A 15,495-nucleotide genomic window follows, 5' to 3' on the forward strand; every position below is an offset into this window, starting at 1 on the left:
TCCACTTTCTTGGCTTTTTTGTTTTTCATCTCTCTTTTTCTTAAAACAACTCTTAATGAAGTGACCTTTTTTTCTTACAATAGAAATGCTTCTTACCTTTAGGCCTAGACTTAGACCTGTAATTGTCTCTAGATTTGCTTCTATGGTCATCGTGAGCCCAACTTCTATTGACACTCCTGCCTCTTACATTGAGTCCTTCCCCTTTGTTTTCAGATTTTAACTCTAAATTTCTAGACTTCAGAGCACTCATAACTATTTCTAAGGACAACTCATCCCTACCATATTTAATTGCATTCTTGACCTCTCTATACATTTCTGGCATAGAATTAAGCAATATCACAGTATTATGTTCATCACTAAAGACAACCTTACAATTAGCAAGATCTAAAATAAATCTATTAAAAGCATCAAGATTGGCATCTAAGTCTTTAGTTACATCCATTTTGAAACCAAAAAATTGTTCAAGCAACAAGATTCGGTTAGGGAGTGATTTTACCAGATAGAGTTGTTCCAATCTGGTCCACATCTGAGCCGTGGTTTGGATGTCATCCACCTTCCTCAAAACATTATCTGAAAGATGCAAGATAATTGTGCTCATGGCTATTTCGTCCATCTCCATCTTCTTTTCTTCAGTAATTGACTCAGAGAAAGAGTTTCAATTGCTTTGGCCACCTTCATCTGTACCAAGACTGCTCTCATTTTCTTACGCCATAAAAGGAAATCACCTTTCTCGTTGTAGACCTCCACTTCCAACTTGGCCGACATTGTTGAGGATTGAAAAGAAAACCCAATTGCAGAATTAATTTGACCAAGAATCGAAGGTTGAACCCAAATTGCAGAAAGACACGAATCAGAGAATGTTCTTCAAGATTAGAACACAAGCTCTGATACCACTATTGTAAAATTTTGGAACTAATTTCAGAATGAAAAATACTAATAAGAACACACAAAATTTACCAAGGTTCGGCCAAAAATGACCTAAGTCCTCATTGCTTAGGTGTTGAGCTTTCTACACTATGAAATGTAATGTTTACAAGCTTACTCACACACCATCAATGGTGGATTCACACAAGAAAACCCAAACCAAGAACTCAAGATCCCAATACACCCATTCACTCTTCGATCTCCCAAGAGATCTCTTTCAAACCCACGTTGAGAATACGAAGAAACAAGAAAGAATGTCTTCCAAAACTCAAAGGGACTCACTTCACACAAAGCTTTCTTTCGGGTCTGCAACTTTTTCCACTCTCTGTTTTTCTATTCTATATCTAATATATAAAGAAGAAGACCAAAAAATACATATATGTATTTCCAGAAACAAGAAACGGTGTGTTCAACTAATTTCCAACAGCTCTTACGTGGCAAGCAAATTGTTGTAACTAAAAAAAAAAACATGAGATGACTTTTCTATCCTTCATTAACTGATGTGGCAGCAAAGTGTTGTCGTTTTGGAACCTGGAAATTTCCTCTTCTTTCTTCTCTGACCAGCAGCTTGTAAACACATAAATAAATGGCTTGATTTGAGGATTATTATCTTACAAGAAAAAACTAGAACTAACTAATAAATCTTTTATTAACTTAATGCTTTTATGGAATTTGTTTATCCAACAAATAAGGAATTGTAGAATCAACCAATTTGGCTATTGTTCAAGTAGCGTCGACTATTTTGTGTTAGGCTAGTGTAATAAATATATATATATATATATATTTGAAGGCATAAAAACTTTATTGCAGAAATAACTAGTGCTCCTAATTTGTGTGAAGGCAGAATATTGTTAATAGGTTTGACAACATTTCATATATTGTACCTTTTTTACACTAAATCCGAGAATAATATAATGCATCTCCCTTTTATTTACCTACAATTATAAGTTCTCAGAACAAAGATAAGGGCAAGTCAATGGCTTTTAGTCCTGTCCTCTGGTACATTATTCAGCACCTTTTAGATGCTTTATATTTGTTAGAATAATTTTACTTCCGTTCACAATTTGTATCTTTTAATAGGCCAAAATGCTGGACTTGTAAAATTTATATTTTGTCAAGCTAAGGCTTCTATAAATAGTACGCCTCTGCTTTGGGTTAGTAATTATATGCATTTTTCTCGTTGCCAATACGAGATGGTATCCGTTGATCAAGTTTACAAATCATTTATTCACTACAGATAAATGGAAACGCAAAGATAAAAGCAAGTTCATATGTAATTAAGATTAGAACATTTATATAAATTGAAGATCGTTCATAGAGAAAACATAATAAAAACTCTGCTTTCATATAAGCTTTTTTGCTCATGTACTTCTCTAATCACATGGTATCCAATGAAATAACTTACTTTCATAATTAATTAAACATGAATCCTAAGAAATTTTTCTCTATGCAGACTACACATAATCTTAATTTATCCCGTTAGGTTTCTACAATAGATAAATTCATATTAATATTTTAAAGTTGAAAGAATTAAAACAAAGTTACCTTCACAAATTTAAAACAGATAAAAAATGAAAAAATAATAAAATCTTTATAGCAATTATCCTGTTTGGTTTGAAGTAAATGCCTTACATTTATAAAATTATAGTTTCTTTACTTCATACAAAAACTTAATATTTTCCAAACATCAGAATTTGATTCAAACACATTTTTAAAGTACATAGAAGCAAAAAGAGAACATATACACAAAAGAGAAAAAAATAAAAAAAAGAAAAAAAAAAGGAGCCTAAATTAATAGAGTCAACAGCTCGTAAAAAACTTCGTACTCCCAGAATACCAGAAATTTACTCCAAGTGCTCTATTTCTTCATTATTGGACCAAGGGACACCTTCCATTTGAAACGTACGTAGACCAGCAAAGGATGTACAATCCACTGTGAACAATACATTACTTTCTTATAATTTGATATTTGGCAAAAGATGCGTTAATATAAGTTTTGCATATACATTAATAAGAACAAATTGACTATTATTAATTTATTCCCTTGCTATAACTAATTATAATATTATGTTAATAGATGCTTTTGAAATAGAAGACGGTAAATATATTTATTTATTTATTTATTTTGTAATGAGGAAATAATTATGTTAGTTTGATATATAAATATTTTAAGGTAGTGAAGGTGTGTTAAGGTGAGGAAAACACTAGACAGGTACATATTTTCATGCATCATAAAGATATTAAAGGTAATAAAATAGCTCCCACTAATTATATTTATATTTTTGAACATTGCAATTATTCCCTGCATATTTTTATTTATTTCATTTAATCTCAACGTCAAGACAAAAAATGTAACAAAAGACTGAAATTATCAAGAGTATAGGTACCTAAGCAAATGAATAATATTCTAAAGATATATATTAATGTTAGAAGCAATACCTTATAGAAGATGAGACATTTCATTAACTGTTATAACAACTTGTTATCTTTGCACGGAACCATCTCAGCTTTAGGACTGAAGCCACATAGATCTGGTCTTTGATGTAGTCAAGAAACCTAAAATAAGTATGTCTCCATGTCCTATTGAAAATAAGGGAACCACAAACTCCCCAAAAACCTAGAATGAATCCAACAGCCATGCTAATATAAAACCATGACATTTCATGGCCGTCTTCTTTTCTATTCTTTTCAACAACAGTGACTTCACCATTTGCGCTGCAGTTCAGAGTGAGTGGAGGACCACATAGATTGCTGTTGGCAAAGCTTGATGAATTGAAGCTTTGGAGTTGAGTGCCTGTTGGGATCTTTCCACTGAGGTTCTTGTAGGACAAATTCAAATAGCTCAAGAAACTCAAACTCGACATAATTTGAGGGATTTCACCAGAAAGATTGTTCATAGAAAAATCAATGGACTCCAGTTCTCGCATATCACCTATTCTCGTAGGAATCTCTCCATTTAAAAGGTTGTTTGACAAATTTAATGAGAGCAGATTTGAGAGATTTGTGATTTTTGGAGGAATGTGTCCTGACATAGAGTTACTAGACAAGTCTATGTTATTTACAAGTGCAAGTGTCTTATTGTAATTAATTGGCTCGCCTTTCATTAGGAGTAATGCAGCCTCTACGTAAGCATACTAACGATCCCGTGCTGTCATATTGTACAAAAAGTCAGTAACTTCAACCTTTTTTATTGCCATAATAGAGAAATTGTTAAAACATTTTGGTATTGGGCCGGACAGATTGTTGTTTGAAAGGTCCAAGATTTGAAGGGAATTGAGAGCACATAGTTCCTCAGGTATGACCATGGAAATCATTGAAGCCAGCAATAAGAAACCTCAACTTTGAAGGACTTGTTCCAAGCCAAGTAGGAATGTTTCTCTCAAATTTATTTCGACTAAAATCCAGAGTAACTAAATTAATACAATTCTGTAAAGAAGAAAGAGATAATATTCCATATAGGTTGTTACTACGGAGATACAATGATTGAAGAAAAATAAACAAACTGAAGGATGAAGGAATACCACCACCAAAGCTATTGTCATTTAAATATAAGGCCTGTATATTGTTCCATTTACTCCAGCAGTTGGGTAAATTTCCTGACAATTGATTTTTGGCGAGATAGAGAACTACCATATTCATTGGCTCACTTGGTGAGCAACATAGGAATTGAGAAATGGATCCTGAAAGTAGATTATCAGAAAGATCTAGTTTATTCACCTTGGAAGATACCAAAGGCAAAGGCCCCTCGAGGTGGTTTTGGCTCAGGTTGATTTCTGAGTAGTCCTGCATCCCTATATTCATCAGATTGGGAATCCTTCCATGCATTTGATTTTGAGAAAGATCTAAGCATTGCAATTCTGAAGAGAAGTGGAAAATCCAATCGGGAGGAACATCTGCAAGACTTGTGTTGGATAAAACCAAAGAAGAAAGGCTCTTTTGTGATCGTACCCACATTGGATATCGTGGGCCCAAATGGCAAGAGCCCATATGTAATGCTTCAAGTTGAAAAGGAGGAACCCAATCCTGACCTACTTTCAAAGTTAATTGGTCATCCCATGCAGAAAAATATCTAAGACTCGTTGTATTGGCAAAGTGAGCCTCTAAAACGATTCCTTCCATATGATTAATGTGAATGTCTAAATCTTCCAAATTAACAACTTGTCCAAAGATTCAGGGAGAGTTTCACTAATATGATTATAACCAAGGGACACAACTCTCAAAGAGGAAAGATTTCCCAATGATGCTAGAATTGGACCAGAAATTGAATTAAAAGATAGATCAAGATCGATCAGAGTTTTGAACTGCCCAATTTTATTGGTTAAATGACCATATATTTGACCACTCGCAAGTCTCAAAACCTGGAAGCTATCAAAAAGACATCCGGAGCAACTATCTAGGATTTGGGATATGGATCGATTCCATGTGTTGTCTGACAGATCAATTTCTTTTAATTTGCAAAGTTGAGCCATTCGATGATGTTGGCAAATCTCCTTGTAGCTCATTCTCTGACAGATCAAGTGTAATGATAGATGTCATATTTTTTATTTCACTTGATATTGTACCTGTCAATTGATTACTAGCAAGGTTGAGAACCTCCAAATGACTTAAACTATATAACCAGCTGGGTATTGAGGTATTAGAAGAGTTATAAGAAAGATCAAGGTGCACAAGGGAAGTTAAGTTTTGAATATCTTCAGGGATGGGACCTCCATTTCCAGATGTAATATTAATTAGATAAAAAGAAGTCAAACTTCTCAAATTGGAAACCCATATTGGAATATTATTCCCTAAATAGTTTCTCGAAATATCAAAAAGGGCTAAAGATGAAAAATTGACATGATATATTGGACGAAATTTGAAATTCAAATTGCAAGAGCTTAAGCGCAGGACTTCTAAAGAAGGGAGTGAATTTGTTACCTCCAACCAATCGGATGCTTCTTCAAGGTCAATGGAACTCATGTCTAGGTACCGCAACGAAGAAAGTTGAGAAAGCCATTGAAGATTCTTAGCATATGTATAATGCACAATACTATAATTGATAATTATGTATAGATGGCCAAGATCAAGAGTGTGTAAATTTGTGAGATTACCAAGTTGATGAGGAATCATTCCAGTGAATCTAGTTCTAGAGAGATTAAGATATCTTAAACTCTGTAAAGATCTAAGAAACTCTGGAATTCGGCTCCTCCAATATGACTGATGCTTAGATCCAAGTGTCGTAGATGCTTCAAATCCACCAAAGAAGGGTTTATCTCACCACTTAACAGCTTCTCAACAAATTGTTCTCCAGGATCACCAAGAAGGAGCTTGTGAACATGAGAAGTGATTTTGGAGTAGACAACACAGACCAATTACAACAGTCGTCACCAACCCAGGAGGCCAAGCGGGGGGCAGGATCATGGAGATCATGCTTGAAGTTGAGAAGCGCTTGTCTCTCGCTTGGGATGCAGCTGAAATTAGAAGAGGTGGCATTGCAGAATATAGAATTATTATGGAGGATGAAAAATCCAAAGAAAATAATAAAAGCAGGAGCAGCAGCAACTGGAGGAGGTATTGTAAAATCCATGGCTTGCAAGAACTAACAAAAAAGCAGGGGAATGGAAATGGAAATGATAATGGAATGGATGATCGGATTGTGGGTTGTTTTTGATAATAAATATATCTGAAGGATCAATATTGACTTAGAAGATTCTAGAATTAACTAGTATATTTGATATACTTGGTTGGAAGTTGAGCATTAGAATTTGTGAAAAAAATATCTAAAATTGGGGATGAGAGCAAGGACATAGTGGAGAAGTCTAGAAGCTTTGAGAACGCCAAAGCAACCGACTTTGTCAAGTATAAAAGGAAGCTTTGGCTTCCTTGCTTGGTGAGCTACACAAGTGAGCTCCAAGGAGGCTCTCGGTTGGTGTGAATGAAAGAGCTACTCAATTGAGTAGAGTAAGCTCTTAGAAAGAGAGAGCTTTCATGTGTCAATAAATGTTAAGAGTTGTGTTTATGTGTTGAGTCTTAATTATGTGTGTGGGTCCTGCTGCATATATATGAGTATTCTATAGTGTGTTTATGTATTTGTTTTTTTAAAATTATTAATATAAGAGAATTGATTTATTTTCTCCCCCAACAATTTGGTATCAGAGCGGGGTAAGATTCAATAGGATAATAGTTTAATGGGTTTGGTAAGTTTTGGTGTCTTGCTTGGCATAAAAGAGTGGTATGTAAGAGTTTGTTAGGGATCAAGGCATGAGCATTGGTGACCACAATATTGGAGGAAACGGTCAAAGACCGTATGGTGAACGGTTAGAGACCACAAGTGCCAGAGGATGGTCAAGGACCATAAAGTTGTGAGGCAATCAGGGATCGCGGTGATGCATGGAGGCAGTCTAGGACTGCAGTGGCAAGAGGTGGTCAAGAATCGTTGTTGGTGGAGCTTCGTATGATCGTGCACAATCTGGGATTGTGGAGCTTGCTGTTTGGGACCAAGCTTGTTTGGTGCGTGAGCGGACCACCAAACCACGATGAATGACCTTCAAAAGATAGAAGGTATGTGGAAGCTCAATAGCATAGATTACAATATATGTGGTCATTGCAGGGATAGAATTTCTGGGAGATTGTTGGAGGCGACAAGATTATGTCGCTGCTTTGATGAAGTGGAAGATCAAAGCTAGTAAGGCATGTTGGTAATTAAGACTACCATGGAGGAGATAATTTCGAAGCCTACTGGAGATGCCAAGACACCAAAGGAAGAATGTGATAATTTTTCAGCACTCAAGAAGAAAAGAAAGAATGGGAAGTCAATATTGAGGGGGAGAATTGAAGGATCAATATTGACTTAGAAGATTCTAGAATTAACTAGTATATTTGATATACTTGGTTGGAAGTTGAGCATTGGAATTTGTGAAAAAAATATCTAAAATTGGGGATGAGAGCAAGGACATAGTGGAGAAGTCTAGAAGCTTTGAGAACGCCAAAGCAACCGACTTTGTCAAGTATAAAAGGAAGCTTTGGCTTCCTTGCTTGGTGAGCTACACAAGTGAGCTCCAAGGAGGCTCTCGGTTGGTGTGAATGAAAGAGCTACTCAATTGAGTAGAGTAAGCTCTTAGAAAGAGAGAGCTTTCATGTGTCAATAAATGTTAAGAGTTGTGTTTATGTGTTGAGTCTTAATTATGTGTGTGGGTCCTGCTGCATGTGTATGAGTATTTTATATTATATCAATGTATTTGCTTGTATAAATTATTAGTATAGTAGAATTAATTTATTTTCTCCCCCAACAATATCATCATATTACACTGCTCTATCCCCACACGGAAAATATTCACGGCACGTATTTGTCACGCCTTGCAAAGGGGGGCAGGACTCATGCATCTTTTATTTTTCCTTTTCTCTTTTTTATTTTTCCTATCCGTTAACTCTTTATTTTTTTATTTTTTTTAGTTTTTCAACAAAATTTTGAATCCTATTTTCTTAAAAAAAATAATAATAAATATGCTCATACCTGGGTGCTCCTTTTTTTAATTTTTTCTTTATTATTATTATTATTATTATTATTTTTTAACTTTTTCAACAAAATTCTGAATCCTATTTCTTTAAAAATACAAAAATAATAATAAATATGCTCATACCTGGGTGTTCCTTTTTTTTTTTTAATTTTTTAATTTTTTTTATTTTTGGTTTTTCAACAAAATTCTGAATCCTATTTCTGTAAAAAAATAAAAATAATAATAAATATTCTCATAAATTTTTATTTTATTTTATCTATGTCTTCCTCTATTTTACAGCGTCATTTTTTTTTTTTTTGCGTTCTTCCATTTTCTTTCTATCTTTCTTATTTTCCCTTATTTTTTCGTCACTTTTTATTTTTAGGTTTTTTTCTTTTATTTTCATTTTTTCATTTCTTTTCTCTTATCTTTTTTTAATTTCTTTATTTTTTTTTATCTTTTTGTTTTCCTCTAAATTTAATTTTTTTTTTTATTTTTTCCCTTTATATTTTTTTTCTCCTCTTTTAATTTCTTTTTTTGCCCCCATTTTCTTTGTCTCGTTTCTTTCTAACCCTTACATAAATGCTTGAATAGTTTTATTTTTTCTCAATTTTTCATGGCAGTATAAACAAAAATTATATTTTGGAAATTTTCTTGATGTCTAGTACATGCAATTTTGATAATTTATATCAATAAGATATTATTAATATGTCTTAAAGAACTTTAACAGCTACCTCCTTTACCATGTCTGAGCTATGAATGCCTAATCTTAGCATAAGTACATGCAACATAGCACTCCAAAAAAAAAAAAAAAAGTATTGATAATTTATATCAATAAAATATTACAACAATGAGGCAGTCATTTAATTTAGAAATTTGATGACTGCTTTTCTTTGAAAGGGGTTCATGCCCTAGTTTTTTTCTTTTATGCATTTTTTTTTCTGGTTTTATCCTTTTTAATGGGGTTCACCTCCTAGCTTTTCAATTGATTATGTTGTTAGTAGCTGATTGAGGCATTTCAACTTGTTTTCTTACTAGAATTCATGCATATTATATAGTGGATGTAGTTTCAATTGTTATGCATAATCTGCTCATGTCATTAATTTTATAAGTGTTTATATTTATGTATGTTTTTCTAGTTTATATTTAGGATACAAAGTTTCGTTACTTCTTCATTTTTCTTAGATATGGAGAACTTGTACATTTTTTTACTTGAGTAACAATTAGTTATTTTTACATATTAGACTTTGCCAATTTGATTAACATATTAATGAAATTCATGTTGAATTGATTCTAATATTTTGTTCATATAGGATTTATATGTTATTTTATACAATAATAAATTTTTTGGAAAGCAAATTATTAGCTATAAAAATAATTTTGGTCATGAACATAATCTGTAACTAAAAGAACATTTGGTCACGGACTATAATTGTGACTTTTATTATTTTGGTCATGGAACTCATATTTTTCATGACTAAAACTTTTTAATCATGGGGTTTGGTCACGGCTTCATAACGGCCAATTTTTGTGACTAAAACCTTTAGTTATGAACTTTTGCGATGAACAAAAGTGCTTTTTCTGGTAGTGGCATAGGTGAATTAGATTAACCTTTTAATTGATTACTAGATAATTATAATAGTTGTCTAGTTTAAATCATTTTGCTCAATTAAAAAATAAATGTTTTATGTGGTAAAGTTGCAAGTGTTAATTAGTAGTACTTAAAATTTGTTAGACATGCCAAATAATCACAAAGAAAAGGAAGAAAGACCAAATAAAAAGAAAAAAAAAAAGAAAAAGAAAAAACCAAAAGAAAAAAAAAAAAAAAAAGAGTTTTTGTGGGGGGGGGCAGAGAATACGATATAAAACTATGTATAATTTGGTATTTATGTTTTGTTGTTATTTTTTTTGATTTTGTTATTTCTTTTTATTCTTTAAATTTGTGGTTAATTGTGATATATGAAAAACTCTAACTATCATTAACTCATACTAACAAATATTCGAGTTAAGCAAATTATACACAACTAGCTAGGGAAAAAAAAAAAAAAAACATTACTAGATGATACTTACATTTCTAAGATTTGTAAGTTTGTTCTGGTCTATGTTGAAAATTTCCCTATGATTTTCCCTGTACTACAAGGTGGCGTTTAGCAGGTACAATCCTAGCCGCATTGTACTAAAAGATACAATACAATATTTGACATAGAAATATCCTGCACAAACGCACATTTTTTATGCTGCCCATGGCGTATAATTTATATACAGCTGAAACAAATGTGTGCTTGGCTTTTATTTTTATTTTTATTTTTTTGTTGGCAGTAGGGCTTGTCTTTAACAAGTCCCCAGATTGTTTAATGGGAATGTCCATGGGTAGGAACCCATATAAAAGAGCACTAGCTATTCTAATATGAATAGAACCATCCATGGCGATGCTAAATTTTGCAACAAAAATAAAAAAAAATGGATATGATATGAGCACATTCTACTTTTGGAGAGTGGTTTTCGTATACACTTCTAAAGTCTACTGATTCAAAAAGTCTTGGTGGGGATCCAAAAAGTAGAAATTTATATGCATATTTTGGATGATTATTAATTATTGATGAAGAATCAAAGTTTTTGATGCTTCAAGTATTAAATTAGCAATGATCCCAAAAAGCCATGAATAATCTTGGAAGAAGTTGCTTCGAAAATGCTTCCAAGACTTTTCTTTTTATTTTGATCTGGCAGGTGCTTTTCATTAATTTCCATCCATCAATAAGTTACATCATCCTCAATATTTGTTTAATGGTTGTTGTGGCCATGAATTTCTATCAGACGAAAATTAAGTTTTAAAATATCTAATTAAATTTACAATATGAATACTTTTCTGAAAAAAGAAAAACAGGGTAAACTTTAATATAAATAGTTTTATAGATCTGTAATTTATTTTTTACTTTTCTGAATGACGGTTTCGTAAATGTTTGGGTGTATAGGGTTTTAATTAACCGCGAAATCTAGAACTATATATAAGCTAAATTCAAATCGACTATCAATTTGGCATCTTGCTTGTTAGCTACTTGACAGAGTTAATTAATTATTATATACATTTTTAGGTAACACATTAATTTACCTTTAATTTTTACTTTACTTGCCACAAGAAGGCATACATCATATGCATATATAGAGCAATACATCCAGATCAATTAAAGTTAAAATAGACAACTAAACCAGAGTATCCTTATAAATTTAAGCCAGATAAAAAAATAAAAGTATAGAACTTCAATTTTTCACTTTACACAGAGAGAGAGAGAGAGAGAGAGAGAGAGATTCAGATTAACTAAAATTAAAATAAACCACTAAATTAGAGATAACTTGATAAAATTAAACTAGGTATTAACTAAAAATAAAGTAAAATTTTCTAGCAATTGACTTGTTCAAGCTAAAGCAACTGCCTTACATTTATAAATAAATAGTTCCCTAACTAATTTATGCGGTATAATAATTTTCCAAAAATAAGAATTTGATCCCACTACATTTTGAAAAAGAAGTAAAGAAAAAATTCTTCAGTCAAAACAGAGAAAATTCTTCAGTCATAGACCAAAGGTCACCTTCCATCTGAAGCATACATAGATTTATTCATAACCTGCAAGGAAAATACCATCTACCCTATCAACTTTTTAGTATTGAACAATTAATCAAAGTTTTTGATGCTTCAAGTGGACATGAATGGTCCATGGGTTGAACAATTTTCATTTTTTTGTGGTCCATGAATTAATCCAAGTTTTTTAGGAGGAAATTTCCTCTGGTGTTGATGTCGCATTGCTTTTCATTACTTAATATATTATCAATATACATGACTCTCAATGTTTAAATGGTTGTATGTTCAATTTTTTTCTTTTCATATTATTTATTCCAATAAAACTCATATTGATTGGATTTTTTTCGAGAAACTTTTTATGTACATCTAATTTTAAATAATTTCGTCGAAGCAGTTTGGGTTGTTTCTTAATGATATCTCTATTATAATATATATGTTACATGTTTTCTTCTTCTCAATTGAAATCAGAGCACACTTCCCAAAGAAAAAAAACTGTGCTATCATGACAAAGCTTCTAACTACAAATGTAAAATCTTCTATATGCACTTGTGATAAATTTTTTTATGGCACTAAATTTTGTAGCTAATAAAAAAAATGTCATTCAAATCATATGAGAACTTCTGTTTTGTTTTTTGTGAATCAAGTCAATAAGAACTTGTGCAATAAATATAGTGAAAAATAGCTACAAACATATTTTGTGATCAAAATTATATAGTTGCTGCTTAAATAAATCTATGAAGGATTTGAGTGTCCTGAATTAAATATATGGTTATAAACATATTGTGGATGATTGTGAAATTTGGTAAGGAATCCAAGTCTTTGATGCTTAATGTGGACATGAATGGTCCATCCATGGATATGTCGTGGTCATGAACGTGTGCTTTCCATTCATAAATGTGCATGAAGAGGGTATCTTCTTTTCCTTTCTTATTTATTATTTTTTTTTCTTAAATCTCAAAAAAAAATTTTAAGGTGCATGTTACATTAAGTATGGGATCATTAATTTTATCAACATCTTCACAGATTTTGGAGATTTTATACTGCTATAAATTTGTCAACTCACATTAGAGCCGCCACTGCAGAACATATGGAATTATTAATGGATAGGGGTATGAAAAGAACCAAGAAAAAGATAGGTAAACTGCGCGTTGTGCTTGCTTTTGAAGAGTGTTGTCCATATCCCAACTCCAAAGTCTTCTGAATTAAGTTATACACTAGAAATTTGTATACACATTTTGGATGATTATGAAGATTTATAGACAATCCGACCAAGTCTTTGATGGTTAAGTTGTGGGCACAAATATTCGATGGATTTATCTTGGTCATGCATACTGTCCAATATCTAACAACTTTACGTTGGATTGTGAAAGCATAACTTAATTAATTTTGTTGGACTATTTACCATTGCATACCTTTCAACCTTCCAAATTGTATCGGCTGTCAGATCATGTTAAATTTATCGCCTTTTTTAATTTATGTTCTATGTTCATGCTGTGTGTTTTTATGCTTGCAATTGATATCTCTTATTTTATTACATCTCAATGTGAGATTCCACATCGGTTGGAAAGGGGAACGAAGCATGCCTTAAAAGAGGGTGTGGATACCTTTCCTTGTGACGCGTTTTGACAAAACCATGCGGGCTGGGCCCAAAGCGGACAATATCGCATGCGGGTGGACTGGGCTGTTACAGTTGGTATCAGAGCCAGTACCCGGATTGGTGTGCTAGCGAGGACGTTGGGTCCCAAGGGGGGAGGATTGTGAGATCCCACATCGGTTGGAAAGGGGAATGAAGGATGTCTTAAAAGAGGGTGTGGATACCATTTCCTTGCGACGCGCTTTGACAAAACCGTGCGTACTGGGTCCAAAGCGGACAATATCGCATGCAGGTCGACTGGACTATTACATCAAGATCTGATACGAACCTAGGACGACCTGCTCCTAAACCTGTATTATATTAGCCCGGATCTTTAATTAAGTTCAAGTTCTAATGGAATGGACCTCAACCCCTAACCAACCTGTGGTTAGAAACCTTGGTATAATGTAGACGCCACAATAGGGGATGGAAAACCTATTGATAAGTCAAGCCAAAACAACCAATTCTCTAATGGTGTTTTCGGTGTTCTCAAAGAACAAAGAGATAATTAATCTCACAAGTATTTTCTTAATCAAATCAAATTTGTATTCTTATTGAAAAATAAGCCTTAAAATAGGATTTGAAAGAAACAAAGTAAACCCTAAAAACCCTAGGTAAAACAGGCCACACAATAAAGAGTTCTATGGTGGCCGAAATTCTCACTCCTTTCCTAATCTAATTTGGATTAATTAATTCCTTTATTTTGAATTAGGAATGAATTAATTTACAATGAAAATAATAAAATAATAACTTTCCTAAACTTATTTTTCCAGAAAATAAATAAATAAAAACTAAAAAGTAATGGTAATTTTCTAAAACAAAAAGTAGAATCAAATTAGGAAACTATAATACTAGTTTTTTGACTAAGTTGACTTTGACCAATCTTTGACCAAATTGAGCTCCAAATCAGCTTCTAGATGCTTTGTAGGATGCCAAATAAACTGAATATGGAGGCCCACACGTTGCCCATGCTTGGAAAAATAAGAAAAGGCTAATACAGTAAAATACAGTAAAGCCAGCAAGCAATACAGCAAATTCGGCCAAATTGTTGAAGCTGTCCGTACAAGCCTTTTTTGATTGCATTTGAGGCTGCTTTAACTTGATTCCATGACCTCTTAGACATATGTATTGAACCCATAAAGCATTGGAACCATTTCATGCTTCTCGGACTCCAAAAATGTACCAAAACCGTCACCTGGGTCCGTATCGGCTTCCACCACTTGGATGCTTAGAATAGGCTTTGTATCTTCAAGTATGGACAAGCTCTGTTGAGATTGATTACCCCCTATATAAATACTTCCAGGTTGTCCTTAAATCTCTTAATTTGAGCTCTTGTGATTGGCCTAGTCTTCATCCGTGTCGAGTCAGCACCCCAGCGGGTTATCGGTTGAGCGGGCTCGGGCGGAATCACATCATTCCCCTCCTCTTGAAAAGGATTTGTCCTCAAATCAAGATCATCACCTGCAGCAAAAGGAGTTAAATCAAAAACATTAAATGCAGCACTCATGTTATACTCACCCGGTAAATCAAGCTTGTAGGCATTCTTGTTATTCTGCTCCAAAACTTGAAAAAGTCCATCCATAGGCGGCATGAGCTTTGACTTTCTTTGTTTAGGAAACCTTTCCTTTCATAAGTGCAACCAAACCAATTCTCCTGAGTCAAACACTATTATAACAAAATCTAGAAATACATGCTCATTATGGTAAAAATTACACTTTTTAAAGTTAGCAAACAATATTTCCCAAATTTTCAAATTACCACTAAGTAAAGCTCTCAACAATGCAGATAAAGTTCTATGCAATAAAGACATCTTCGAATAAGTATCTTTAAAGTTCATGGTCAGCAATGATTTCTTATTCATAATTACTTTATTAACATCACCAAAG

The 15,495-nt window shown here is 32.9% G+C and overlaps 1 protein-coding gene across 1 annotated transcript; it reads right to left on the reverse strand.

Moving 5' to 3' along the window:
* Positions 1-4,215: 4,215 nt before the first annotated feature.
* LOC107434046 (receptor-like protein EIX1) lies at positions 4,216-5,043 on the reverse strand. Its single transcript, XM_016045456.3, has one exon. The coding sequence runs from the start codon at positions 5,041-5,043 to the stop codon at positions 4,216-4,218; it is 828 nt and encodes a 275-aa protein (XP_015900942.3).
* Between the last annotated feature and the right edge of the window lie 10,452 nt (positions 5,044-15,495).

The sequence above is a fragment of the Ziziphus jujuba genome, chromosome 9, assembly GCF_031755915.1.
Source record: "Ziziphus jujuba cultivar Dongzao chromosome 9, ASM3175591v1".
Lineage (NCBI taxonomy): Eukaryota > Viridiplantae > Streptophyta > Magnoliopsida > Rosales > Rhamnaceae > Ziziphus > Ziziphus jujuba.

Bases quoted from the DNA above. Each gene is read 5' to 3' on its own strand.
- LOC107434046 (XM_016045456.3), bottom strand. From the start codon at position 5,043: ATGGAAGGAATCGTTTTAGAGGCTCACTTTGCCAATACAACGAGTCTT.